At 41.0% G+C, this 27,204-nt stretch overlaps 1 protein-coding gene across 3 annotated transcripts in view; it reads left to right on the top strand.

Annotated features, from left to right (window-relative positions):
• The first annotated feature begins 6,156 nt into the window (after window positions 1–6,156).
• Window positions 6,157–27,204, top strand: part of FBLN1 (fibulin 1) — a 77,941-nt gene continuing 56,893 nt past the window's right edge. The window contains exons 1-2 of one of the 3 annotated variants that reach the window (XM_010410211.4): window positions 6,157–6,845; window positions 21,699–21,798. In XM_010410211.4, coding sequence (XP_010408513.2) covers window positions 6,770–6,845; window positions 21,699–21,798 — 176 coding nt within the window. In that variant the 5' untranslated portion in view covers window positions 6,157–6,769. Of the gene's footprint in view, window positions 6,846–7,289; window positions 7,713–21,698; window positions 21,799–27,204 lie in introns of those variants that run through there. The other 2 variants (XM_010410209.4, XM_010410210.4) reach the window with 2 other exon arrangements.

Here is a 27,204-nt window from a genome sequence, read left to right as displayed (position 1 = left end):
GGAAGCTAATGGCTTAAAGTTGCTAGTTTTTAACAACTATTTCTTATGTGTCTTGTTTAATTTTATGGAGCTCAAAACATTTTACAAATCAGGTTATCCCTGTAGACAACATGTGGCACTACGAGGTCCAGTATTTGGCCAAAAGGTATCTCAGAAGCCAGAGAGAATGAGCTAGAAAGAGAATGTTTGTTAAAGTCTGCTCAAACTTGCTGTTCAGCAGGCCACATTTCTCTTGGATAATTAACTCCTAAATAGTTAGGACTTTCAGGGTGTGTGGGTCATTTTTGTGAGCAGCCTAGATTTTTTTCTGCCTCCTTTTGGTGTAAGTTGCTGCTGTCTGTCTGTATGCCACATCCTGTTTTCATACATTCACCTGGGAGCTGTTCTTCCCTCTTGCAGCAATAGCTCATTGACCCAATCCCAAACTCTTTGACTATATGAAAGAACAGTTGTGAGATCAAAGTTGAAAGAAATAAAAGTGTCAGGAAGGGGTAGTCTGGAAAAGATCTGGTTAGTTGGTTCATGTTCTTTTAGCTGGAACCTAAACTTTGTTGCTTCCTCTGCTTCCAGAGCTCACCCAGGAGCTAAGAAAGGAATGACAGAGTAGTCCCTGACATTAGCTCAATGTTATCCAAAATGTAGAGTATACTGTAGCTCTCCAAAGACTCTGAGCCAGCCTCCTCATCCACATAGGCTGTGGCTAATGATGGAGTATATACAACTGAAACTGGCTGTCCTGAGAACCACAGGGTACATGCAGCATGGAACATGAGGTTCATTTAATAGAGCTCGTCTATTTATTTTGCCTTTTGCAGCATTACATAGGTGTTCTGATCCATTCACCCTTCCAACTAGAACCCAGTGTCTACTAATTTCACATGTACCAGATATCAACCAGTTTCTGGAATTGTGCCAGAAAATATGTTATGTTTATAATATTTTTATTCTAAACAGTTTGCTACACTACAATAACTTTAAAAATCATGTTTATTAAGGTATGCTCTCATAGCCACTGCTCAGAATTGTGTCAGAATTTTGTAAATGCAAGCCACACTCCCTGTCAATTGTATTACAGACGTGTTTGTAGAATCAGGCCTCCGAGAATCATCTTGGGTTCCTGGGACAAAGATATTAAGCCCAAGGCTGTGAAGTCTAAAAGATGTGATGCATGAGTAAATAAAGTTTGAGAACCTCTGATAAGGAAACTGAGACTGAGGAAATGAAACAGGCTGTCTGTGAAACTGGGGGAGAAGGAGGAAAAGAGTATACATGAATTTGTTGTAGAGTTTTATCAGTGTTCATACTCTTTCCACTGACTGCCTGCTTACATTATACTGTGTTTAAATTGCAGTTTCTACTGGTAAGATAAAAGTTTTCTGGCAGGCTGGGACTGTTTGAAGATGGGTAGGATGGGTTCTTGTTTATTAGAATTACACAAAAAGACTTGTAAATAATACAGAAAATTCATAAAATGATGAAGAAACAGCGCTGAATGATGCAGGTCTTCAGTGATTATGAGGAAGCATAGAAAACTGCTCCTGGTTTAAAGCTGGTAGGTACAGCTGACTCTGGGATTTTATTTATTCAAGCCTGAAATGTCTTACATTCATTTGTATATTTTCTGGTGCCCAAAGATCATTGGGTCACATACTTGAATATTACTTTTGTTTGACAAGGGATGGAGTTCAGATTTACCAGGGTTATCAGGAGGGGAAAAGGCCTTTATCAGAATAGCCATTTACTTTATTGATTGTTTTTCCCCACCCTTTATAATGAGATTTTATTTAGACTGCAGCTAAAATAGTGACTGATTCGTGCTGTTGTTGGATTTGTGGAGGCTCCAAGCAGAGTCTAAGGCAGATGCCATTGTCCCCTCCTACCTGTGTGCGCATGACTCCCACTGTTCTCCAACTTAACCAAAGGATCCCAGCCTTCCTGGGGCTCAGGTCCTGGAGAACACCTTGCAGATCCACACATCAGACTAGGTCAGTGTGTGGGGACATGAGAAAGTTTAGAAGGGGAAAGGAAATTTATGGGAAGTGGGAGATCTGAGAAACTGGGAGGATGCATCTCTAGAAGGAGAGGCAGGAAATGCCCCATGAATGTCAGATTGAGTTATTCCTGAATTCTACAAATAATACCACAAGGGAAATTACATGGATCATCAAAACATTCCTCTATGCCCAAATAAATTTCCTCTTGTCTTAGAAGCAGCCCCCATACATAATAATGGACAACCAGTGTGGGTTCTGAGTGTCCAAGATAGCTATATCTAATTCCCTAAATCAGAGAGGACAGAAAAGAAAATGTAGGCAATATGCAAAAAATGGATACAAATTCCAAAATGGGCAAAACCTCAACATGCTTAGAAGCAACACTGTTGAAAAGGACTCAGGGTTATGAGTCCCAGTCTGGAATATTTAACTGATCCATGCAAAGAGGGGTTTTGTCTTTGACAAGAAAAGCTCTTTAAGATAAGCCAAGCCTCTTCTGACAGTCTCTAGGCATTTGAAACATAGAGCCCAGGCAAATTCCCTTGTTTGGATACAAGCATCTGTATTTCTTGTCTATGCATATGGCATAGTGGCTTGGACTACTGGCATCTGTGTAATTGTACATATGCATATATATATATATAATACGACTTATGTATGTATTTCTATGTAATACGATTTATATAAAGAACAGTGTAAATTCAGGATTGTTATGAATGGCATAGTAATTGTTCTGGAAGGAATTCCAGCCTTGACTTTAGCTACAAGATGCCATAACAAGCCTGATGGTGGTGTCTGGGTGGGCCTTCTTGGAGGTGCAGTTTTGGACTCTTAGGGCAACAGAGGAGGCTCACAGTCATCCCACTTCCTTTTGTTTACCTAGGCTGGGAGCCATTTCGTATGGATAGTCTGTAGTTTGGGATTTGAGGATGGGGATGTGCCTGCATCCTGATTTATTCCAAATTAATCCCTGACAAGGATTTGGAAGTGCATATGAAGTGCCCCCAAGTGACACTACGCTAAGGGGCTTTGGTGATCAGTGGTGATGCGCAAAGTGTCAGCAACTTCAACATGAATACAAGCCCAGAGAGCTATTAAAAGCTAAACTACGTTGATTTAGACTCAAAATAAGCAAGCAATTGTTATCTGTAATGGCAGTAGCAGTTTCAAAAAATAATCAAGGATTACTGTGCATCCATCTCTGAAAACTCTGCTAAGTTTTCTTTGTAAAAGATGTCTTCTAGTTTAATGAGCAACTTATCATTACTGTCCAAAAGGCAAGATAGTCGGAAAGGTTCCCATAAGCCTTCAAAATCCATTTCCTATATTAAGATACTAAACCAAACGAATTCTAAAACTTCCAATATTAAAATGATTATGTGTCAAGTTGTTGCCACATGTCTTTTGTACATAGGTTTTATTCAAGTTCAGAAAATATTCAGGTAGTGTTTTCTCCAGGAAAGAAGCCAAATGTCAGTTGTACCATGCCTGTACTAGTGTTTGGAGCTTAGCTAAGTGGTCATTTGTACTCCACTAGCCATGGATTTACCTACTGTAGGGTTTGGGGTCTTTTATTTACAGTGAGAGATGGTAAGATCCACATGAATCCTCTTAATTCTTGTGTATCTGTACCAATCAGTGATGTATTCTTCCTATTAAGAAGGAAAAGAGGCCTTTTTATGCATCTTTAATGAGGCACATTTTCATAACAAGAACCAATATGTAGCTTCATTTTTTGCCATAGGGCCGAAGGAGTTTCCCTTTACAGTTAGAAATCTACAGTTAGATTTAATTTCTAGGGGAATCTATTAACTTCCTTGCAACATTCTTCCTGCAAACAGGGAAGATAGTGCAATTTAATTTCCCTCTCTTTTGCTCAAGTTCTAGGACAGATAGGTGGAGTGGTAAAAAAATCAGACTTTGGGAGCTGCAGTAAAAGAGATGAGCTAGGAGGCACAGCAGCTGGGACCCTGGGTCAGCTTTGTTCATTAGACAGAGGTCGATACCCTTATTTAGACTTAATCAGGCCATCTCAAGAATTCCTGAGTAGCCAAATGGGAGCTGTGAACCTGCTGCCATAGATGGCTAGGTTTGATAGAGTAAGTCTAAATTCTTTGTCAGTCTACTTGTGTGTCTCTACTCTCAACAGGACCCTTGGAAATGACTTGCGGAATGATTTTATTAATGATTAGCTGTCACTGCTCATTAATCTGAGCTTCTGCAAATGATTTCTATTCTTATGAAGTAGAAACAAAATCCTCATTAAAGAATTTGTTTGTTTTAGAGCTACACAAAAGATTACAGGGCCTTTATGAACAGATATAAGAAAAAAATTTGGTTATGCAAAATGTTCCGTCTCATAAACCCTTGCTTTCCACTGACTCCCAGGACCTCTGCATTGAGCCTGAAGTGCATGGCTCAGCTCATTACAAAGCTTGGGGTCAGTAATTGGAATCACATGTACTTGAGGCCTCTCAATCTGACTGTAGGTGAGAGTGCCAATTTATCCTGGAAATGTGTATTAAACAAAAAAACCCCCACCCCAAACCAAGGAAAAACCTATTGTCAGATCTGCAGATGACCATAGCCATGATGTTTTCTAGAAATACTTTTTAAACTTTTATTTAAATTTGCCTCATTTCTGGTATAGTTTGTGGTGGCGAACTAAATGGGAACAAGGAATTCTTACTCTGGAGTAAAAATGTCGACACATGGTGTTAATCAGAGTAACTCCATGTGTGGACAGGCACATGTATAACTTTACACTGTTTTAGGCACGCTGGGTGAAGTTCTTTCTATCCACCTTTAATCAATTTGGGGAGGTTTTAATGTAGAGTGAAATAAGGCAATATTGAACTGAACCCAGAGTTTCTGTCGAGGGGATTCCTCTGGTTCAGTAAAGCTGGTATGAATTTTAGACAAGGTGTAATCTTTGTTAGGTGTCTCCCACAGCTGTCTGATACATGAAAAATGGTAACTTGGAGGTTGGAATGAAACACTGGGAAGGTCCTGCTGTAACTGATGTAAAATCATTTTAAACTGAGTTAGGGCATTAAAAAAAGAGGGAGAAATAGACATGCTTATGTAGAAAATCCTCCAATTAAAATCCCCCCCAAATAAAATCAGCCATACATCCTTTTTCTCCTTTTCCAGCTGCCCCTTCCCAATAAGACAGAGGAGAAAACCAACCAACCAACCAACAACAACAACAAAAAACGGAAAAACCCACAACAACAACAACAAAACCAAACCAGCAGTCAAAGGAAGATGATGTAGGCATTTTGAGTGAGGATGGAGGTCAGTTCTTGGATAACTCTTTCTGCTGTAGATGTGGGAGGCAGCCCAGAAGGGCGCTGGAACTAGGTTCAAAAGGAACAAAAGGAAATGGCCCTTCGCACAGTCAGTGGTAAATCCATGAAACCTCCTGCCAAAGGGTATTTTGGATGATAAAGTTTTACAAGAACTCGTGGGGAGACATGATAAATACCTGAAATAGAAATTCACTGAGGGCTACTAAGTACACATAGACCACATTTCACCAAGGAAATGCTCCAAACTCAAAGGAACTGAAGGCTGGAAGAGTGGCCGGGAAAATTATCACGTGTGTTTTTCTTATTCATGTTCTTCCACTACTTTACGATTGTGGCTGAAGACAGGCTATTGAGATAGTTGGACTCTTGGCCTTATGGCTGTATTTGTGTTCTTGTGTTAGAAAAGTACAGATAACCTGGTGCGGAAGAAAACACACATTCAACTCTTACTGACTTAAATACTTTTTCCGATTGGACATTTTGAGGAGAGATACTCAAAAATTGCATTATTGGGTATTTACAAGAAGAATAGCCCAATTAGAGTCCACGTGGCACAACCTCCAAGTAAACACACACTGACTTCCAACTCTTTGTTTGAGTAAAATCGAGGTCAAAGTATACAGGGGTGTTGAACTTTGTGTATTTCCATCCCCATTTGCCTGCAAATATTTTCCCTCCCATTATCTTAAAGATCTCAGCAACAGCATTACCAACTGGGTCTTTTGACCACTATCAGTGTTTGTGTTGCTGTTTAAATAAGATAAGGAGGAAAAAAAAAAAAAAAGGGAAGGGAGAGAGAGAGAAGAGCTGCCTCACTTGGGTTGAAATTCTTATCCTGACTTCTTAAGAGGAGGGGGAGGGAAGAAAGGATTTTTATTTTTCCCACTGAATTTCATTGAAAGATTCTAGAATCTCTCTCCTTTAAAAAATCTTCTTTTATTGACAAAAGCTGCATTGGGGTAAAATCCACGGAAAGACCTAGAAGGGGGATTGAATATCTCCCCTTTAGAGGTTAAACCTCTGCTAGGTGGTTTCTTTTGTTTTGTTTTGCTTTGCCTTGCTTTTGTGGCTTTCTCCTACTTGGCACCGAGAGAAGTCGCTGCACTTCTTCACAGAATCAGTCACGCCGGCCCGAGGTTCACGCTGAGGATCTGCAAAGTTTTCCGAGCTCAAGGGAGTCACTCTTACAGCGTGTGGGGGCGGCGGGGTATTAGAAGCAACAGGGCTCGTGCCTCCGAGCTGCGGTGACGGCTCTGTTCTGCCGAGCACTTGCAGGCTGTATAATTAACCGGGCAGGCAGTGAATTAAATCTTTGTAAAGCCCACCGAGTGGGGGGTTCCTGAAAGCTCTTTTCCAACCGGTCTCAGGCGGCTGGGATAACAGCAGCAGCAGCAAGCGAAAAGGGGGAGCCCACTGGACGCCGCAGGAGAGCCAAGACCCGCTCGGAGCGAGCGCTCCCGGCCGATGGACAACCTCGGCGGGGCCCGGCCGCTGCGGCTGCTCCTGCTCCTGGCGCTGCTGCCTCCGCTCCGGGGACAAGGTAAGTGCGGGAGCGGCTCCACCGACCCGAGCCTCCGGGCTCTGCCCCGGCGAGACCCGCTCCGGGATGCGGGCTCCTGGGGATGGGGCTGCGGGGCTCCCCACGGTGTCCCCGGGCTGCCGGGGGACGGGGCCGCGAGGCCCCCCTTGGGGCCCCCTTCTTCCCTGTATCCCTGGACGTTCCAGGGAGGCTTTAAAGCGCCGCTGCCACGTCCAAGTGAGCAGAAAGGCGTGGTGTGCACCGGCCCGCCGCTGCCCCCTGGTCCCGCTACCCCCGGGCAGATTCGGTATGAGGCTCGCCGGGACGGGCTGTGCCGTGGGGAAAGGGTGAGTGTGCTCCCGGCGGACAACCCCGCCCGGGATCCAGCGCAGCTCGGTGGATGTCACGGGAATCGCGACATGTCGTGGCGGCCGCCGCACGGTGCCCCCGCCCCCAGCGAGAGGTGCCCGGCGGTGGCACCGCGAAGTGATGGGTCTGAAACCGGCGGGCGCCAGAGGTGTCAGCTCTGATCTGCCGGAGACAGAACTACGCCCGAAAAACATGGGAAACTGGACCAGCAGTTAGTTGGAATCCCAGAGAAGCGGGAGGAATAGTGAAGCAAAGGATGCGGGCTTTTTGGAGACCAAATGTGGAACATTTATGAATGATACCGTGTGATATGGTTGCTTTTGAAAGCAGGGATCTGGATCCGGATCATGACTCTTTTTACTTATTGCACACTTTTTCCTGAGCTCTTAGTACTGTCTGAAGAGAGGATATGAACTTGATTTAATTCATTGTAGGAATCTCATGCAAATCTTAATTTGTAGGAGATGACAAAGAAAGTTATTTGTCCTATGGTGATAATGAATTTATCACAGCTAACAGGTAAGTGACTTTTCCATTAGAGTAACCCCAAGGGGTCTTTTGAGGTTTCATTTCACTCTGGGCAAGTACTTGGAAACACATGGTCTCTGGCCTAGGCAGACAAAAGCCAGTGAAGTAAATAATTTGTTGCTGTCACAGTGTCTTGGGTCTTAGATTTTCGTTAGAAGAGTACTATCTGTCAAAATACTTGCTTTTGATAAAGAGACTGTAGCACTCCTTTTAAAAAAGGACAGACTAAGATGGTCAGAAGAGCAGCATTTACCTCCAGAATCAAAATAGCTCCTACTTCCCCTTAGACAACAAAATACATCAGCAAAACTGTGGCTTTGATGTGTCACAGTGAGCAGACAGGGTAATTTTAAGCATTCAACTTTATTGTAGAACATGAAAAATTTCACTTTGTAACCTCTGTACATTTAGCCTTAGTTACTGGATAAATTTTTAGAAAACTGGGAAGTCATTAGATCTATGAGTTCCGTTTTTAAAAGTTTTTTTTAATACAAAAATTTGCAGTAAAATGTATATCAGGTTTTTATTCCCAAATTAGAATCAATACTCTAATTTGACTGAGAATTTCTATTTCTTAAAACTTAACAGTGCACTGGATAAAATTAAATTTATACATCTGAAAGCAGGTGAGGATCCTTGCTTAGGAGATTGGCATTTAAAGAGTAGACTTTGCTTCAGTGAAATAATTATTGAATATTGAATAATCATCTGTGTTTTAGAAGCAAATGAAGTAATTACGTGGTGAGTTATGTTGTTGAAGTCTTTGGGGCCGAGCCTGTGCTCCCCTGCAGGTCTGGAATAAGGGGCCTTGGAGAAAGAGGAGCTCTTATGTGCTTTAGTGATACAACTGCCAAGTTACTAGGACAGCATATTGATGAAATATGGTTTTCTTCTAAACTTGTTACCATCAGTTTTCTTAATTGCTTTGCCTTACTAATGAATCATCAAATCATCAGTAGCTCTTAAAGTCTTCATTCTGAAGAAACTGAAGGAACTGCCTTCAGGGGAACTGCCCAGTGCACGTAAATATACGTATGTACATCATTCTTTGCGAGAGTAAGGATCTTAAAACCTTTAAACATTTCATTATGCAACTTTGTTTTACTGTAAACATTGCATTATTTAACACATATCAACTACCATAAACCAAAGAAGATGAATTACATCACCATGGCCAGTCAGTGTATTAATAGTTCATCCTGTAGCTCTCTCTTTGGCATGTCTTGGTACTACAGGCACAGTTTTAACTCACTAAACATCTGGAAACATGTCTATTCAGGGGAAGCTTACAGTTGTAATAAAAAAAATGTTCCACTGACTTCGTGGAATGAGTTTTATTTTAAGATTATGATTTTTACATGTGCTTTTATAACAGTATATTTATAAGGAGTATATGGGTGGAGGTAGGACACATAAAAGGCTAAATCTGTGCTTTTTTGCATGCTATCACAGATAAAATCTACCCCAAAAAATCACATACTATCAGTTCTAAAACATGAGTGCTACCTCTAAATTAGCTGAGTTTCATTTTAAGAGGCCATTTTGAGAAATGACATTTTATTGCAGTCAGGAGAAGTGCAAGATGTTAAAGCTCTTTGTTTTTCATCTGTGTAATTGAAAGCAGACGTGTTAGTGAAATCCAAGAGAAACCCCCATAAACCAGCTTATCAAGTTACTGCAGTGTATTTATATTGTTCTGTTAGGTTTCAGGCATTATCTGAGAGTAGGTCAATGCATTTTCAGAAGTTATTTATTTATCATTCTGCTTTAGCCCATTCTGCAAGTTTCATATCAACTTCACACGTGTTTTCAATAAACAGTTGTGTTAAGACCAACTTGTTCTACAATACTTCTATTACTATTTTCTGAAATGAAAGATGGGCTTTGCCCTCTGGAACTTGACTGAAATAGTTAACTGGGACCAGTAAAGAGTTTGAGTTTGGTTTTGTGAGTTATGGATACTTCTAAAGAAGTAGGTGGTAAAATGAATTCAGTAAGCAGAGAATCTGGGTTTACTTGGCGTAGTAAAATATCTGTAGAGAATAAAAGGGGGGTGAAATAGAGAAGGTCAAGAAAGGGAGAGCTGAAATCCAAATAAAACAACTTCAGGGCACAGGCAAGAATTTTAATGGTAACATAGAGTGGGTTAGTAGAAAAGAGATAAATGAACAGAAGCTTTTGTGAAAATGTAGCAGAAGGTGATGGTTGACAGTTACAGGGAGCAAAGAAAATGAGTAAAGTTAAGAAATAACAAAGTAAACAGGTAATTTTAGCCAAATTAGGCAAAAGCTTTTGTAATCATTCTGGAAATGTCAGGCACCCATGTTTTCGTGTAGATTCAATGGAAGAAGATAGGCCAAGGGTGAGATTTTAATGGTTAAGTAATCACACAATTAAGTTTGGAGGTTAGATAGCATTGCTCCAAGATAAGATGTAGAAGTGGAAGCAGAAGGTTGGGAAGATTGCAGGGTAAGAAAGAATAGAAAAATTGTCTGCAAAGAAGCTCATGAAGGAGTTGTCAGGAGCAAGAGAGAAAACATAGGAAGAGGCCACAACAAGCAAAAAGCCTCAAAAGGAGAGAAAAAGTCAGTACGGATCAGTGAAGAGTTCTAGAAAAATGGTTAGAATTTCAGGCCATAATATTTTGTGAATAAAAATTAGCTTGGAAATGCTCAGAATAATGTCAAGTAAGTGGAGAAGGAGTAGTCAAGGACCTACTAAGATGATATACTGGGTGATTACAGTGACAGAGTGTACAGTAAGGGGAATATTGTGACAGTCACCTGCACGTTCATCAGACTTGGCAAGGATTCTTGTCCTCTGGTAAGACACAGGACAGTCCAGAACAAGTTGTGTTGAAAGTCTCTCTGATCAACAGGATGCAACGTATTAAGCATCTCCCATGCTTGTACTCTCCTCAATATACCAACAAATCTTTGGCTAAGGCAGTTTATGAAGTTTCTTCCCTTCACTTTTTAAAGCAAGCAACATTTCTGTTTTCTGCCAGCACTCAGGAGTACTTTGTCTCTGATTTGTACCTATTATGACCTACTTCAGACTTAAAAGTTTTGAGAAATTGCCTTTTGGATTTGAAGTATGTGCTGCTGTATCTTAAGAAGAAAATCACTTTCAGATTGTCAGGGATTTTCATTCATACTCTTTTCAGTTAATCAAATTACTGTTACATTTTCGTTCAAAGAAAGCTGATGTAGTTTTGGGTACTGAGTACACATGTATAGGAAGTATGTTGTTTTCTGGGTTATGGTAGCACCACAAATGAGTGATGCTGCACAGGGGTGCAGTATGTTTCCCAATAAAGGGTTCATTTTTGAATCTAGTCAAAGTCTGGATTGAGACTTTAAGCTTAGTAAGAAAGAAAACAATACCAGAAAAGATCGTTTTTATCAGTGCTGAAGTGTACAGATGTAGAAATACTTTGTATGGTTCTTTTCAGCTTTTTAGGGTGTTTCCAAGGATTTATGAAGCTTTGGAAGGATATAGTGTGCAAATGCTGCTCGCAGTACATCCACTGGAAATACTGCCATCTTCCAGCTTTGCTCTTGTCACTGACTAAATTTCAGGTACTGAGTACTTTTAATATCAATGCTTAGTCAGAGAATCTGGGAGAGCTAGATAATGATTGTGGCTTACTATAGATAATTTCAAAAATGAGGAAAGTCTCACATAAAAGTTCTAGTACAGTTTTCTCTAAAATGAAACTTTCCCTAAGGCATTGCTATATAATTATATGCAAAAATAGATCTGTATTGTCTTCCTGCTCTGTAAAGCCTGTGGTTCCTTCCATGCTTGAACCTTGACCCACCGTGCTATAAATTTTATCCCATCTGCTTAGTGTTTCCTGACTATTCTTTAAATATGGCAATACTAGAATATCAGAATCTTTCATCATTGTCTATCTTTTTTTTTTATGTTCAGCAATAAACATGCTGCCTACAGAGTAGATACATTTTACTTTAGCAGTATATAAAAGCATCGTAATTCTTGTTAATTTTCTGGTCAGATAAAAATACAGAAATCCCAGTGTGAAAATATTTTTCCTGTAATCATTTTACAGGAATAGCAATAGAATTAGAAATCGTTTTATGGCAGTAGAAATGCTTGAGCATGTGTGTTCGATATTCTGAGATGTGCTGCTCTGTCACATTCTCATATCCTTCTTATTTAAGTAGCTTTATTTTGGATATATACATATACTTGGACTCAATCCAAAGCTCTTCAAGATCTACTTAAAGACTGTCATTTACTGCAGTACATTTTTGGTCATGGACTTTATACAAATGAACAGGACTCACAATAGGTTAATTTTAATACCCTAAATAAAACTTTCTAATCACACAGTTTTTCATTATTTGAAATGAGAAATCAAGAGAAGATTAAAATTTTTTCTTAAATGAGAAAGCCTGATGTGGCCCTCTTTCTGTCAAGGTCCTGTGAAGTTATTTTGTTATTTGCATGATTTTCTCGCAGGGGTGAGAGTGAAGGACAAAGTTTAGCATACGTTTATCAGGAAGAGCAGTTGCTCTTCCAATTATGAGGTTTTTTTTGTTTGTCCTTCCATGTCATCTTGGTGAGTCTGGGTTCTTTAGGCCACCTGTGTCTGTCAGAGCTGTGAATGGACCATCTTTTTTCATGTTCTTTTGAGTATGTAAAGTCTGGGACAGATACTACATGTACTAAGCTGTTTACACAATGCTGATTCAGTGGACTCCAAGGTTCTTTGAATACTTTTGTATCTTCTAGAAGTTTTCAGAACAGTCTTTATTCTTTTAGTCTTACGTCTTTTGAACTTCAGCCTCGTCATGGAAGCCCAAAAAATAACCCATCCAGAAAGATGAAAAAATTGGAATTAATTTGTTTCCAGAAAAGGCACCTTCAGGGAGCAGGTACACAGAAGGTTGGGTGTATAAGAGGTAGTAACAAAAGCATGAATTGAAACAGGCTTTTGGAGTGAACAGGTAGTATATTATCAAAAAATCTGTGGTGTTGCTGAATGTATGAGATCTTCGAGCACAGGAGCACATTGCCTAGACACGTTTGGGAATCAGCCTCACTTGATACTGATTTTGAACAACTACGTAGGGCTCTGCCCACAGCTGACTGAATTTTATCAGGTCTCCCTGGAAGTAGTAAGACAAGATAACCTCCTGAGGGCTTCTACATCCCTGTCTTTTCTGACATTTTGAGATACAGATATAGATACATACATCTCTCTAAGATGCCTTATTCCTGCAATAGATGGAGTTGTCTTTTCTAATTTTTAGTAGCCATTTGCCTACTTTTAGAAGGATTTTTTTAGACCTGAGACATAATAAAAACCCTGCAGTAAAGCATGTGCTTTTCCCACTAAGGACATAATGGATGTTGCAGCATGCATTGTCTCTGTCAGGCCTGTCCTTATCACCAGCTATTGCCATGGAAGATTTTGAGAACTTGTTTTATAAACTGCACATACGTATCTCGTAAAATGAGGTTTGGCTGTATCTGAAAAATCCCCCTAGTTGTGTGATGGCCTCTGCTGGTGCTACCAGAGTCACATTCCCTATAAATGAGTGTTCTCCAGACCTAAAAAATTTCCAGTAAAATGTTGGCTGTTTTCAAACCAACCACAAAACACACTAACATACCAGGCATTTCCTTTAGGGTGCTGCTGCTTCAGTTACTATGCTGTCTTTCTTCAGTGATTTCAGCTGTCCTGAAATAATTGCCCTCAGCTGAGAATACATGTGAAAGTAAAACTTCAAACCCTTTAAACATGTTTAGAGAGGATGTTGTATTTTTCAGCTGCATGTGAATTGTGAGTGATTGTCTGTCAGTCCATAAAGCTCCAGTACAACCCCTCACACTTGGAGGAGAGAAGCTCAATAGTTGTAGATCCTCTTTGAGGGACTAGAGCAGGACAGGAAGGGGACAGCTGGTGAGGAACACAGCCTTGCATCCTACAACATATGCATTGGAGAATTCCTCCTGGCCCATGCTGCTGTGGGTGTTAAGAGAGAGGGTGTCCTGTCTCCAAGTTTTATGCTTTTATTATGAAGTTCAGACTGTCATAGTCTTTAAGGGAACCTGTAAGAACAACTGAGTAGAACAACTAAGAATATCTTACTGTCCAAAGCTGACTAGTGCCACAGCTCAGCTGCGTCTGTTCATTGTACCCCATCAGCATATTGGGGTAGTTGATGAACAGTCTTGAGGTGAACCAGCATTTCTCTGCAGAAAGAGAAAACCTCCTATTCACTTTGCTTCTTTCTTTCCATATAAAGAGGGGCATCTTCATTCCAACTCCATTCTGAAGAGATCCATGACATACTCGCATCGTCTCAGATGAAGAATGGTAATGCTCTCCTACATTGCTCCTTTACTTCCAGTTCAAACTATTTGTTTCAGGGAATCATGGGGCAGATTTTCTGTTGTACATCTTTCCCTTTCATGGTTTCAGGTCTCCTTCACCCTTTCCCCTACTCCGTGTGCCTAATCCCTAGGTTTACACGCAAGATAAAGATGCAGCAAAGCTGTATTTGTCATGTTAGTTTATTACCAGTTGGACCTTTGAAGTCCACTGGCTTCCCTTTTGTCTAAACACATCTCCAGGTCTATTCAATACCTTAAGTAGCCAGTCAGAGTGTGTTTGCATTGCCAGAGACAGCATTTCCACAGTTTCTTGTAAGAAGAGCCAAAAAATCAAGACTACATACAAATCCCAGCTGCCAGCACTTAACTGCTGTCCTTGCTACAAAAGCAGCTGACTTTGTCCACCTGATGATAGCCAGGTGTCATTGTTCAGGAGGAGTTAATTTGGTGTAGCAAATCAGGCCAAGCACACTTTGTTTGCCCTGAATGTTGAGCAAAGGGGAGCCTTGGCCAGAGGGATATGCGGTTGCTGTGGTTTTGTGAGAATACAGATATAAGGGGAGATGGGAAGACAAAGAATGTGACTCTGCATAGTATGGATGGCCAGTCTGTAATTCTGAGGATCAGATTCTGTAAGTAGATTTGGAGTTTTTTCCAGGTGGCAGTTAGATGGATGAACATCACTAGTGAGAGAGTTTTCTGGACAGGACAAGAAGGATTTTATCAAAAAGGTACACAGTGAATGTTGAAAGTGGTTTTCTTACTGGAAACCTAAACCAGTGTGTGTCTGTTGTAATCACGAGTTCCAAAAATTCTGCATGACATGCTGTTACTGAAACATGTTGGATTAGTGCTGAGCTCTCACAGAGTCCATCTGTTGCCTGTATCCTCCTCATATGCTGAGAAGTGATGCCTGTGTTTTGTTTTCTCACATTCCATAGTGCTGAGCCTCTTACAGAGTAAATTGAGTGAAGGGCAAGATCTGCACCACATTTTGCAAACGTAATCAATTCATGTGCTTAAAGGATTGTAAACATCTTAATAAGAAGGTGTGATTTTGACCCCTTGACCTGGACTCACTTCCAAATCTGTACCCAACTACAGCTGGTTATGTGGGCTGGGAAATCATGGAGTTCGAGGGTCACATCATTGACTGCCTTGAAGAATGGGCAATCTTAACTGGCACTGGCTTGGTGAGCCCACCTAGGCTCAGGTGTCACTTTGGTTTGGTATCACCATCAGGTTGATAACTGTTCCATAGATCAGCATTGAGTAATGAACAGCTATCCAATCCTGGACTCTATATAGACCTTTCCATTAGAGGCAACCATGCAGATTGTTACCTAAAAAGTCTTCCTTTTTGATCTAGCTGCAATGCTGCTGCTATGAAATTTATCCAATTCTTTTTACTTCTGCTTATCATTTGCACAATTCCTAGAAACAGTTCAGGGGCTCTCATTCCAGGAATCACACTTTTGGGTAACATTCTTAAGATTATCTTTCTTTTGCAGAAAATATTCACTGCAGCTGCTGAATAATCAATTATTACGTCATAGAAGTCTAAGGTTATGCAGATATTAACCTCATTTCTTGCTTTGAACTCCCACAAATGGCAGTCCTGTTACGATTAGCAAATTACCTTTTTTTTTTTAAAACAACTTTCTGCTTGTACACATCATGTCTATGTAAGTGTAATTCAGAACTAGCACATGAATGCATCATGTGCACATAGTGTTTGAATATTTTTGACCTTAATCACATCTTATCTGATAGATTTTTCTTCATGACATCTTTTGTAAAATTAGAGAGCTTAGTTCCATCTGTCTGCTTCACAAGACTTCTGAAATCTCTCTCAGAATCCAACATAGACCAGATATCCACTAGGACAGGCATCCTTGCTGTTACCATACTAACAGAGCTTGAGTTCTTTTGGATGCCCTGCTGCACATACTTCTGTACAGGAACAAAGTAGTGATAAAGCTGCATTGGATTTTACCCAAAATAAACTTGGATTTTCTGAACTGATCACTTAGCATGCAAAATTATTGTATCTGATGTAAAGGAAGTCAACATGCTCCCCTATTACCAGAGCTCTGGTTTATCCTCATACTTTTCTGTCTTGTAATACCAGAAAGCTGAAAAAGTGTTTCTCGGTTTTACAAAATGGACCTGACAGTGTGTTCTTGCATGTTATAACTTTACTGTAGGGTTTCTCCCTCCAAATAAAAGGGTACATTTAATCTGAACATAGATGATATCATCAGCCTTTCTTGTAAAGGCTTTATCTTTAGGATGCCTGAGATTTCTCTGGCTGATTAGCATGAAACATTATGCACTTGGCAAAATTTTTGAAGGAACACCAGTACTGTTGTTCCTACTTGATCATTGTTGGCACTGTAGCTCTGAGGTGGGCCAGGAGCCCACCAGCTGAAGTAAGAAACATGTGGTTACAGTCAAGAAAAAAACCCCATTCTTTTCAGTGAGATTCCTTGAGATGTCAGAATCAGAGTAGTTTCTACCTTCTGCTTCCCACTGTCTGATTCTTTGCCCACCCTGCAGTACCAACTTGTAGTTAGGAGAGGCTGCAGAGAGGACACAGCCTCTCTGTGCTGTTGGTCCCCTGAAGAGAGTGTTAGAAGGCACAAATGGCCTCAGTATGAACTTCTTGCTCAAAGGTTTCCAAGTGGGAGCCACGTGAATGTGTGTGTGTACAGTTGAATCCGCAACAAAACTACAGCTGGGAGATGGTAAGTCTGTCCTGTTTCTAAGTACTCATTAGCAACTCTTAGTGCCCAAATAGAATCACTTCTAGTGCAATCAAAAGTTGACACCCAATATGTGAGACACACACTTTGAGATTTTGAAAGAGTAGGGATTTGGCCATGAATTACCATTTTAAAACCAAACTGCAAAGCCAAGAGAAAATGTTTTCCACTGTTTAATTGTTACATTTTAGAAGAATGGCCTTGAGGGTGGAGTGCTTTTTTTACTGCTTGTTTTTCACTTCCCTCTATTCTCAGGAGATGTTTGGCAGGATCTTTGGAGGATATGAATTGTGATGTCACCAAAACAATGAGCCTGGACCACAGTTCTTCAACAAACTCTCCATGATCTCTCTTTGTCTGGATGCACTCCTACAGACAAGTTTGCTTAGCTTGGCCTGCTTTGAATTCTTGGGTTATTTGGTTGGAGTAGAGGTGTGTTGCCAGGGCTTGGAGGGAAGAGATGGTGTCCAGAGCCAGGGATTGTCCTTCAGGGGAGGAACTTGGCTAAAGACTTATTTGCACAAAGCCCTGCAAAAACCTGCAGCCAGCTCTGCATTTCAGTTAAATGTGTATCATTTTTCAACACACTTAAGATTGATTGCAGACAGCAGCACTAAAAATAAGGTTATTTGTAATCCTTTGTAAGAAATTTGATGCACATGATACTTGTCAGCTGGAGGGCCCCGAACAGGGTCCCTATTCCCAAAGAGGAGCTTAGACACAAATGCATGGATTTCAGGCAGATAGTTATTTACTAGACTGGTTTAATCTGATTCATTATAAATTGCACTTAGCTTTCAGACATTGGCATGAATTCTGGACACACTGAAGGATTCAAGAGAAATATTGCCTTGACTTAGTAATGACAGAATTTTCACCGTTATTTTGGGTATATAAGTAAAACTAGAAGAACGACCTGGGTCATAGAGTACAGAGCACTGTTATAAACTAACACTTAAATTGTAATTCTGTTTATAAGTATAATGGTTTTCTTACTAAAACTTGTTTGGTTTACTTGATCCCATAATTTTGATTATTTTTTACTGTAATAATACTGTAATACTGCAATATTTGTTCACAGGAACCCTGTCCTTTCATGGGTTTTACTTACCTATGCTTAAAATGGTCTGTCTCTCCTCGTTTCTCCTCATTTAGCAGGACTTTGATTCCCCTGACAATCTTCCTAATCTTTCTTTATGCATTTTTCATTTTGTTGTAGTCTCTTCTGAGCAGGGAAAGCCAGAATTCTGTGCAATACTCCAGAGCTTTGCACTGGAGAATTGATAACTGCCTTAAGAGTACCTACCTCAAAATGACTGGTGCATCCTAAAATCTCACTTAACTCTTTCATTTTTGAATTATAATCACAATGGGAATATAGGTTGTTCCCTGAAAAAAAAAAAAAAAACCAAAAACCAAAACCAAGCAACTTAATTACTGGAGGGAATTACCTTCTCTACTTGCTTTCAGCTGCTTTTGCCTTCCCTACATGTGAATATCTGCCAGCTGAGCAGATACAAACTCTCTCTGATGTGTGTCAGAGTGATCATGAACAGTTTAAATATTTCAGCTTATTTAATAACTGCAGAAAGTTAGGAGGTGGGCATGTAGAAAGATGGAAGGTGGCTGTAATGGCCCTACATCAGGAGCACCTAAGAATGATGGCTTTGTAACTGCTGTAGCCAGAGGAGACAGTTGCTTGTCCTTACAAAACTCTGCAGGAAGTAGTTTGTGAAGACGTAGTCTTGAATATAATGTGGCTGCCTGTTGAAGTGTGTTCATTTCAGATGTGCTCAGACCAAAGCTAAGGATGAGACAATCATGTGTGCTCTCTGTTCTGCCACCAGCTTGACGTGTAATTTGGGCAAAGCATTTCATCCTTCTGTACTTCGTCTTCTCCATAAAAAACAAGTACATGAGATTTGCCTTCCTCTGTGCAGCACAGCAACAAAGAGATGGAAAGCTCTTACTTATTTTTCATTAAGTAATCAGTCACAGGATCATTTAGTTTGGAAGGGACTTCTTGAAATCCTCCAGAGTTTAGGCACTCTCACAGTAAAAGAGTGTTTTCTTGCATTCAGGTGGAACTTCGTATGGTATAATTTGTGTCAATTGTCTCTTGTCCTGCCAGTGAACGCTATGGAGAGGAGTCTGGCTCCCTCTTCATCCCATCCTCTCAGGTATTTATAAACATCAATCAGATCCCCCCCTAAGCCTTCTGTTCTCTTGACTGAATAGTCCCAGCTCTTCTTGTCTCTCCTCATATGAAAGACACTCCAGTGCATATATTGTCTTGGAGGTCCTGCACTGGACTCAGTACAGCAGGTCCATGTCCTTCTTGAACTGGGAAGCCCAGGACTGGACAGCACTTCAGGTGTGGTTTCGTCAGTGCTCTGCAGAGGGGAAGGATCACATCCCTCCATGTGCTGCCCGTGCTCTGTCTAATGCAGACTAAGATGGTGTGGGCCTCTGTTGCTGTGAAAGTGCATTGCTGGCTTACAGTTAGCTTGGAGTCCACCAGGACACCAAACTCCTTCTTTGCAGAGCTGCTTTACAGCTGGCAGGTCCTCAGTGTGCACTGCTGCATAGGCCTTATTCCACCCCAGAACCAGGACTTTGCATTTCTCTTTGCAGATCTTCCTGAGGTTCCTGTTGGCCCATTTCTCCAGCCTGTTCAGGTTCCTCTGGATGGCAGCATGGCTCTCTGGTGCATCACCCACTCCTGCCAGACTTGTATGATCTGTGAGCTGGTGGAGGATGCACTGCTTTCCCATGTCCACCTCACTGTCCTCTTACCTGAATTGTCCATTGCCAGCTTGTCTGTGATGATGTTATAGGTGATGGTGTTGAAAGCTGGATGTCATGGGAAACAATATCCACTCCCTCATCTGCTAAGCTAGCCACCACCTTGTCAAAGGCTGTGAGGTTATTAACTAACTATATGCTTAATCATCATGCTTAATGCATGATATACCCTTCATAAATCCAGGCTGACTTCTGCCAGGCACATTCTTGTCCTTCATGTGTTTGGACATTGTTTCCGGAAGGATTTGCTCTATCACCTTCCCAGAGAATGAGAAGAGTGTGCCAGATGGGCAAAAAGCCTATGGCATCCTGACCCGTACCAAAAATAGTTTGACCAATAGGGCCAGGACAGTGATTTTCCCCCTGTACTTGGCACTGGTGGGAGCATACCTCAAGTCCTATGTCCAGTTCAGGGCCCCTCACTGCAAGAAAGACATTGAGGGGTTGGAGAGTGTCCAGAGAAGGGAAGAGAGCTGGGGAAGGGTCTGGAGCATCAGGAGCAGCTGAGGGAGCTGAGAGGGCTCATCCTGGAGAAAAGGAGGCTCACGGGGAACCTTCTTGCTTTCTACAGCTCCTTGACAGGAGGGTGCAGCCAGGTGGGGTTCGGGCTCTGCTCCCAAGGAACAAGGGTCAGGACAAGGGTGAACAGCTTCAAGTTGTTCCAGGGGTTGTTCAGGTTGGGCATAAGGAAGTATTTCTTCATTTAAAAGTTGGTCAGGCATTGGAAGGAGCTGCCCAGGGAGGTGGTGGAGTCCCCATCCCTGGAAGTGTCCAAGGAATGCCTGGACAATGGCATTCAGTGCTCTGGTCTGGGTGATAAGGTGGGGATCAATCACAGGCTGGACTTGATGATCTCAGAGGTCTTTTCCAACCTGAATGATTCTGTGATTCTGTAATAGGTTGACCAGTTTGTAGTTTCCCAGATCTTCTCTCCTGTCCTTCTTGAAGTCAGGGAGATACTTGTTCTTTTCCATCCTTCAGGATCTCCTCTCATTCAAGATGAGCTCCAAGATCCTTGTATGTAGCCTGGCAGTGTCATCATCCAGCTCCCTCAGCACTCGCAGGTGAAACCTGTCAGGGCCATCAGTCAAAAAACTTAGGAAACTGAGAGAAATTATTAGAAAGCTGTCCCTCTGGATAACTGGATAGGGTTTTTACACAGTTTGCATATTTGTTACACAAGGAGCTGCTCAGTGTTCAGACTACAAGGTAATTAATAGAAAAGTGTGACTCATGTTTTATTCCAAGTTCTGATACACCTGCTGTGCAGTGAACTTTTGCACTTGGAATATGAAGCAAACCTGTAGTGCTTGTCAGTTCATTAACAATATTCAGTTTTATTAAATTAGAAGCTTGTAAAAATATACTCTACACAAATAATTGCCTTCAGTGTGGTTTTCCCCTTAGTTTCAGCATTGCTCTAAGTTGGTAACAGGATTAATTTTTCTTTCATATGTTAAGTGATCAAAATACCATATACCTTTTTGTTCCTCTCTACAGTACTTTTGCATTTACAGACATACTTCTGAGTAAAAGATTGAAAACAGATTAACTGGATAATAACCTCAGGAAAAAAATTGTTCTGCAAATTTACTTGTAATGAGACTCATCTGTCTTTCATATCAGGTATTTGATTTATCCTGTATTCTTCAGGATTTTAAAAGGTTGCTTACTGCTGCTGCTTTTGATAATAAAGGAGTGCAATCCCAAAGACCCTTTTATTTGGTAGGACTATCTGAACTGGTTTCTGCAGGTGTATCAGTCCCTAGGCTGTGCCTTTGTGTGAAAGGTTAGGGGAAAATGCAGTTTTCTTCACCAAGGAAGGAAAATCTCCAGCACTAGGCTTTATTGCAAGGTGCTGACAGGTGCTCTGTTTGGCCATGGCTGCTTTTTGTGTGGGTGCCCTGTTCTGTGTGTAAGTCAGGGAGGGGAAAACTGACTTGCTTGTGTTTGGGTTTTTTTAACTGGCAGATACAATACCATATATTAAGGCTGTATTAAATGCATTGTATTTTTCTCTCTTTCCTCATTTCTGCAGATCTGTCAGTGGAAGAATGCTGTGACAAGGGTGTTGAATGGGCAAATAAAAACAGAATATGTGCTTCTCTGCCATTAATATCCGAGTCTAGAGAATGCAGGTACATAATTACATATTATATATTAAAACACAGTTTGTACTTTAATGTGAAACCATAGGAATGGCAGGTGTTAAAGCTAACTTACAAGATGAAGCACCCAACTCTTATATCCCAGCTTTTCAATTCCGTGTGTGGCCTTGGGGAGTACCTCCTGAGTACTTACTTTTCGTCTATCAAGTCCTTTTAATTTTTGCTGTCAGTATAGTGTGGATTCACCCAGCCCTAACCCATGTGGCATGTGCTGTCTCTTACTCAGAGGTTTTCCCACTGTGCTCTACTCATGGGGCTTGGGCTCTGCCTGCAGTCAGGACATCTCAGTGTGGCTGCACTAATGTCACCAAGTTGGTTGTGAACCTGGCCACATTTCTGGGCAAATGTTTGTAACGAAACACAGCAGATTCTGCACATGACTAATCTATGGTTTGAATAAGTACATATGTCTGTATGTATGTGAGGCAGCCTTTTGTGGTGCTACACAGGTAATTGTCCTGCAGTTCTTAGTTGACTTAAGCTTTAAGTTCCCCCACAGAGCGATTCAAGGAGATTCCTAGTTAGTCCAGCTTAGGAAAGGACCCTACAAGAAAGATGGAGAGACACTATTTACAAGGGCTTCACACTGAAAGAGAGTAGGTTTAAGTTAGGTATTAGGAAGAAATTTTTCCCTGTGAGGGTGGGCAGGCCCTGGCACAGGTTGCCCAGAGAAGCTGTGGCTGCCCCTGGGTCCCTGGCAGTGTTCCAGGCCAGGTTGGATGGGGCTTGGAGCAACCTGGTCTAGTGGAAGGTGTCCCTGCCCACAGCAGGATGGGTGGATGAGATGAGCTTTAAGGTCCCTTCCAACCCAAACCATTCTGTGTTTCTCTAATTGTGTTAAATGTATTTGATGGTAGAAAATAGAACCCTTCAGTTAATGAACAGATTTCTTAATTCTACTGAGAATTGATAGGATATTTCTGTTTGGTAATCGACCAAATGAAATAATGAAGCAAGTGTTTAATTAAGATTTTGATTCTAATGCATCTCTTATGTTATTATGGCATTTATATTTTTTATGTCAATGATAGTTTGCATCATTTTTGCTGTTACATGCACTTGTTACATTTAATTAGCAGAGCTAACAACTGGTAGTTTGAGAGGCAGCTTCAAAGGGAACTTCGTGTTTAAAACACTTTACTTTGCTCCCCTGTGCTCAAATGGATTGCAAAGTGATTTAACCTTGGTAGTTACAGAAGTGTTAGGTTGATCTTTATTACAGAAACAATGTGTCTTCCAGGGAAGTCTGTCCATGTTTTCTGACTTTTGCATTTATACTGGCATTGAAAGCAGTCTCTTATGCAGAAGAATTGACAGATAGGAAATAAATGCCAATTTAGGAAATACTTGAAGAGTCATAAGAACTACAGACAAAACAGAGGCAGGAGAAACAGGAAACCAAGTTTCTTGAACAATCTGGGAGTATCTTGATGATTTAATTGTGATTTGATTAATATGAATTGAGATTCTGCTGTAAATAATTTATTCTTCCAAAGATTTTCATTTTAGAGACTCACTAGGACTTCATAGGAACTGGGGGAAAATTTCAGTAATGATTCATCTAGCTTTTGTGCATAACTGAGATGTAGTTAAGAAAATCGTAATAGTAAAATAAAATGCACGTATTCTGTGAGAGGTATGAATGCTCCTTGACAAAACCCTAAGTTGATAAACTCAGTTCAGTTGCATTTATTCATGACTGCATGCTCCCCCTTAAGCTTGGCTTTACTCTAAAAGTGACTAAAAATGGCACCTTGGAGCACTTTTTTAAACATCAATATTATTTTACTCCAGTTATGATTGCAAAATGGCATAGCTGTGAGAGGTACAGAAAAATCACTTTAGGATGCCATTTCAGACAAATTCTACTCCTAATTGCTGGTGTAACTGGAGCCAGAATGAGCACTGAGGGAGCATGATTCTTTTTGCAGGCACGTGAGGGTAATGACACTGATGTTCTACATTTATTTCTGCTGCACAAAGACGGGAACAGACCCGGGTTCATTGCCCTTGCTGAGGTCTAGGCACGTGAAAATAGAGGATTGAGAAACAGGATGCCTTATTGGTCACAGATTTTCAAAAGGACTTGGTCCCTACTTAGACTCCTGCATGCAGTGGGAGCTGCTGGGGGCCACATGTCAGCATTCCTGTGGTGGTTTAAACCCCAGCTGGGGTCCTCTGGCCATCTAGTGCAGTGCAGTGTTGACCATCTGACTTGAGTGCTCTAGAAAAGTGGGGGGGTGGAAAGCCATATCCCCTGATGCCAGGAGGAGTTGTTTCCCCAGCATATTTCAGCTTCAGTTTGCAAGGTTAGCAGGTGACTATAGGGGAAAACACATTCTGAAGTGAGTGGGTTTGATAAAGTTCCCGGAATAAAAGGGATTTTTTGCAGTTACTGTGCAGATTGCAACACAGAAGAGATTGGATGTGAGTACTTTCTCCAATATGCTTTACAAGAATTTACACGCTGGTTTTGAATCATCTGTTTAGAATAGTAATAACTTAGTGGTGTCTCAGATTCAGTCCCTCCCTCAAAAGAAGCCCACTGCTAGTGTCCCTTGTTTGTGTGAGGAACCAACTGCCTTACTGAGTTAGATTGCATCCCCTTGGCCGTTTCCCAACCATTTAAAATACATCCATACTAATCAGAGAACCATGGAATGGGTTGGGTTATAAGGGACCTTAGAGATCATCCAGTCCCACCCCCTGCCATGGTCACAGACACCTTCCACTAGACCAGGTTGCTCCAAGCCCCATCCAACCTGGCTTTGAACACTTCCAGGGATGGAGCATCCACAGCTTCTCTGGGCAACCTATGCCAGGGCCTCACTACCCTCACAGGGAAAATGTGTAAAGAAAGAATAGTTTCCATAGTAAAGAAAGAATTGGTTTCCAGCCCTGTCATTCTTGTATCTTCTGTGCATCCCAGAAACAAAGGTGACAGTTCTGGGTTCCAGCATATTTGTTGTATTCTTCTCCCACAGTCCCTTGTGGTTCCTGAGGGACTTGCCAGCTGTGTGAGTGTCACTTGCTGAGTGTTGTGTGGTTCAAACTACAGACATCCTTACTTTTTTGTCCTACACAAGGTGAGCCAGACTCTGTGTGAAGTTCACAAGTTCCAAAGATCCGTCTGGCTGCTCGTATTCCATTGTGTTTAAGCTGAAACAAGGCTCTGGGCCCACTGTCTGCAATCTCTTACTGTGGTTTCTTGCTCCACACCAGTTTATCTCATTGCATTATCTCTCTGTACAATGTCAGTGTTTATCTCTGTGTCTTTGTGACTCAGTAAATACAAGTGTAGAATTTTAATGAGTAATGTCTGGCTGTCATCACAGTGGGTCTTCTCCCATTCATTCATTTTCTTGTGGTGTGGTTAAACTCACAGCAGTTGGAAAGAGCTGCCATTTAATTTTGGAACTCGACCTGTCCAGTAAGTCGTCTTCCTTTCCAAGTGAAGAGTTTCCCCTGCACAGAGCTCTTAGCAAGTGAACTTAATTCCTGTGCCAGAAACAGACTATCTCCATATGGTATTTGCATGCCATTAATAATGTGTAGCCTTTCTGGAATTACATCAGGAATAACATTATTTATTAGTGTTGCAAGAATTCAGACTGAAGAATGTAAGGCTGGAAGACCCAGCTTGTTTTTGCAAGATCATTCTTCTTAATTTTGATATTTTGTCCAAGACCTTCCCCTGTACACATGAATAGCACTGACAAAGCTTGAAGGAAGTAGGAATGAGAGAGACAGAGGGTAATAAAAGTAGATTGACAAGAAAGACATTTTCAGAACACAGTTAAATTTTAATGCTTTTATGAAAAGAAGTGAAAAAATAGGTGATTATGAAATTGGTGCTGGTTTAGGAGTGCATCCTCTAGACAGGAGAATAATAAATGTGAAAAGATTGTGGATATAAGTGTGTGTGTAGATTTTAATTTGGAAATTAACTCCGTGAAAATCAGCCACATGGTTAAATTTAACAGAAAGTAAAAGTGAGAATATAAAACATGATTTCTTAACTTGATTTATAATCAAATTATCTAGTAGTGAGATAACTTCTAGATCAACATCTGAAACAATAAGGATTTTTTAAATGTCTTGGTGATTTTTGTTCACTAGTGAGCCATGAATAAAACTCATCCTTCAGAGATGCATGATTTTACTTGAAATATCCTGAATGAATATCAATTATGAGGTCTCATGCTCCTAAAGATTCAATATTTAATGTTATACAGTATCTGCCATATTGTGAATACCTGTTTATTTTCAGTAAAATTCTATTGCAGTCTTTTAACTGAAAGTCAGAATAAGGCAGATAACAAAAAAAGCAGCCTTTGGCTTTTTAAAGTATTACTCCTAATTTTAAAAACCCCAAACTCACAAAACTTTTTCTGTTTTTAGAGACCAATATTGTAATGTCCATAGACTGTTAATGGTACACAGGGACACCTGGAAGGTTTTACACCAAGAGACAAATTTAGATGTCTTCCTAGCCAGGAGAGATGGCTCCTTCACCTTGCTGGGGACTAGAAAGTTAGCATATATTAGCTGTAAGCCAGAGAGACACATGTGACTTAGGAAAGGAAGGGAGAGACACTGCTCATCTCAAACTCCCTAGAGCCTGCCGAGCTGGGTGTGGTGGGTTCTGGCAAATGGCAGCACCAGGGCTGGTGTGCAGACGGAGAAGGAAGACCAGCACTATGCAGGTACTTCTAGCATTTTTCTCTGCCATCTTTCAAGGACTTCTGCCTCTGTTACTGCCATACTAGTGTTTAGAGTCTCAAGCAATATTTGCCACCACTCCAGCTTGGCTGTAGGATTTGTGCAATGAAGTGTGATTTTTATTGTTGTTGTTCTCAGATGAACACATGGTATTTTAATCAGTATTCAATTGATGTTTAATTCCTTATTACAGTTGGGTTGGACCACATGACTTATGAATGCAGCTGTGGGAAACATTTTAAGAAACTTTCCTGTTTTGGTTGAAATTGCCTGTTTGTCAGAGATTTCAAAGAGTTGGCTTGTGTTTGAAAAAAGAAAGCCACACCAGGAATCAAACAGATCTACTGAAAGACTGCTGTTGTTTGTTTATTTGTTTGCTTGTCTGTGGCTAACATATCTAGCTCCTCAAGAGAATCAGGAGGGCTAAAGAGGCTGGAAAGTCTCAGCTCCCACGCTCTTGGGCTTGGAGTTCAGGTTTTAGAGGCTTCCAAAGCCCTGAAAGTCAGACCACCCCAGAGCTGGGCAGGGAATGGAAATCCTGCTTCAGAGGGAATTTCAGCAACAAAAAACCTACATATTCTTCCAAACTGGAACTAAATCAGATATCAAAAACTTCAAATATCCTGCCAAATAAAGTTACTGTCCTGGGCTTAA

This window comes from Corvus cornix, chromosome 1A (assembly GCF_000738735.6).
Source record: "Corvus cornix cornix isolate S_Up_H32 chromosome 1A, ASM73873v5, whole genome shotgun sequence".
NCBI lineage: Eukaryota > Metazoa > Chordata > Aves > Passeriformes > Corvidae > Corvus > Corvus cornix.
This window is presented reverse-complemented; position numbering and strand designations above follow the sequence as displayed.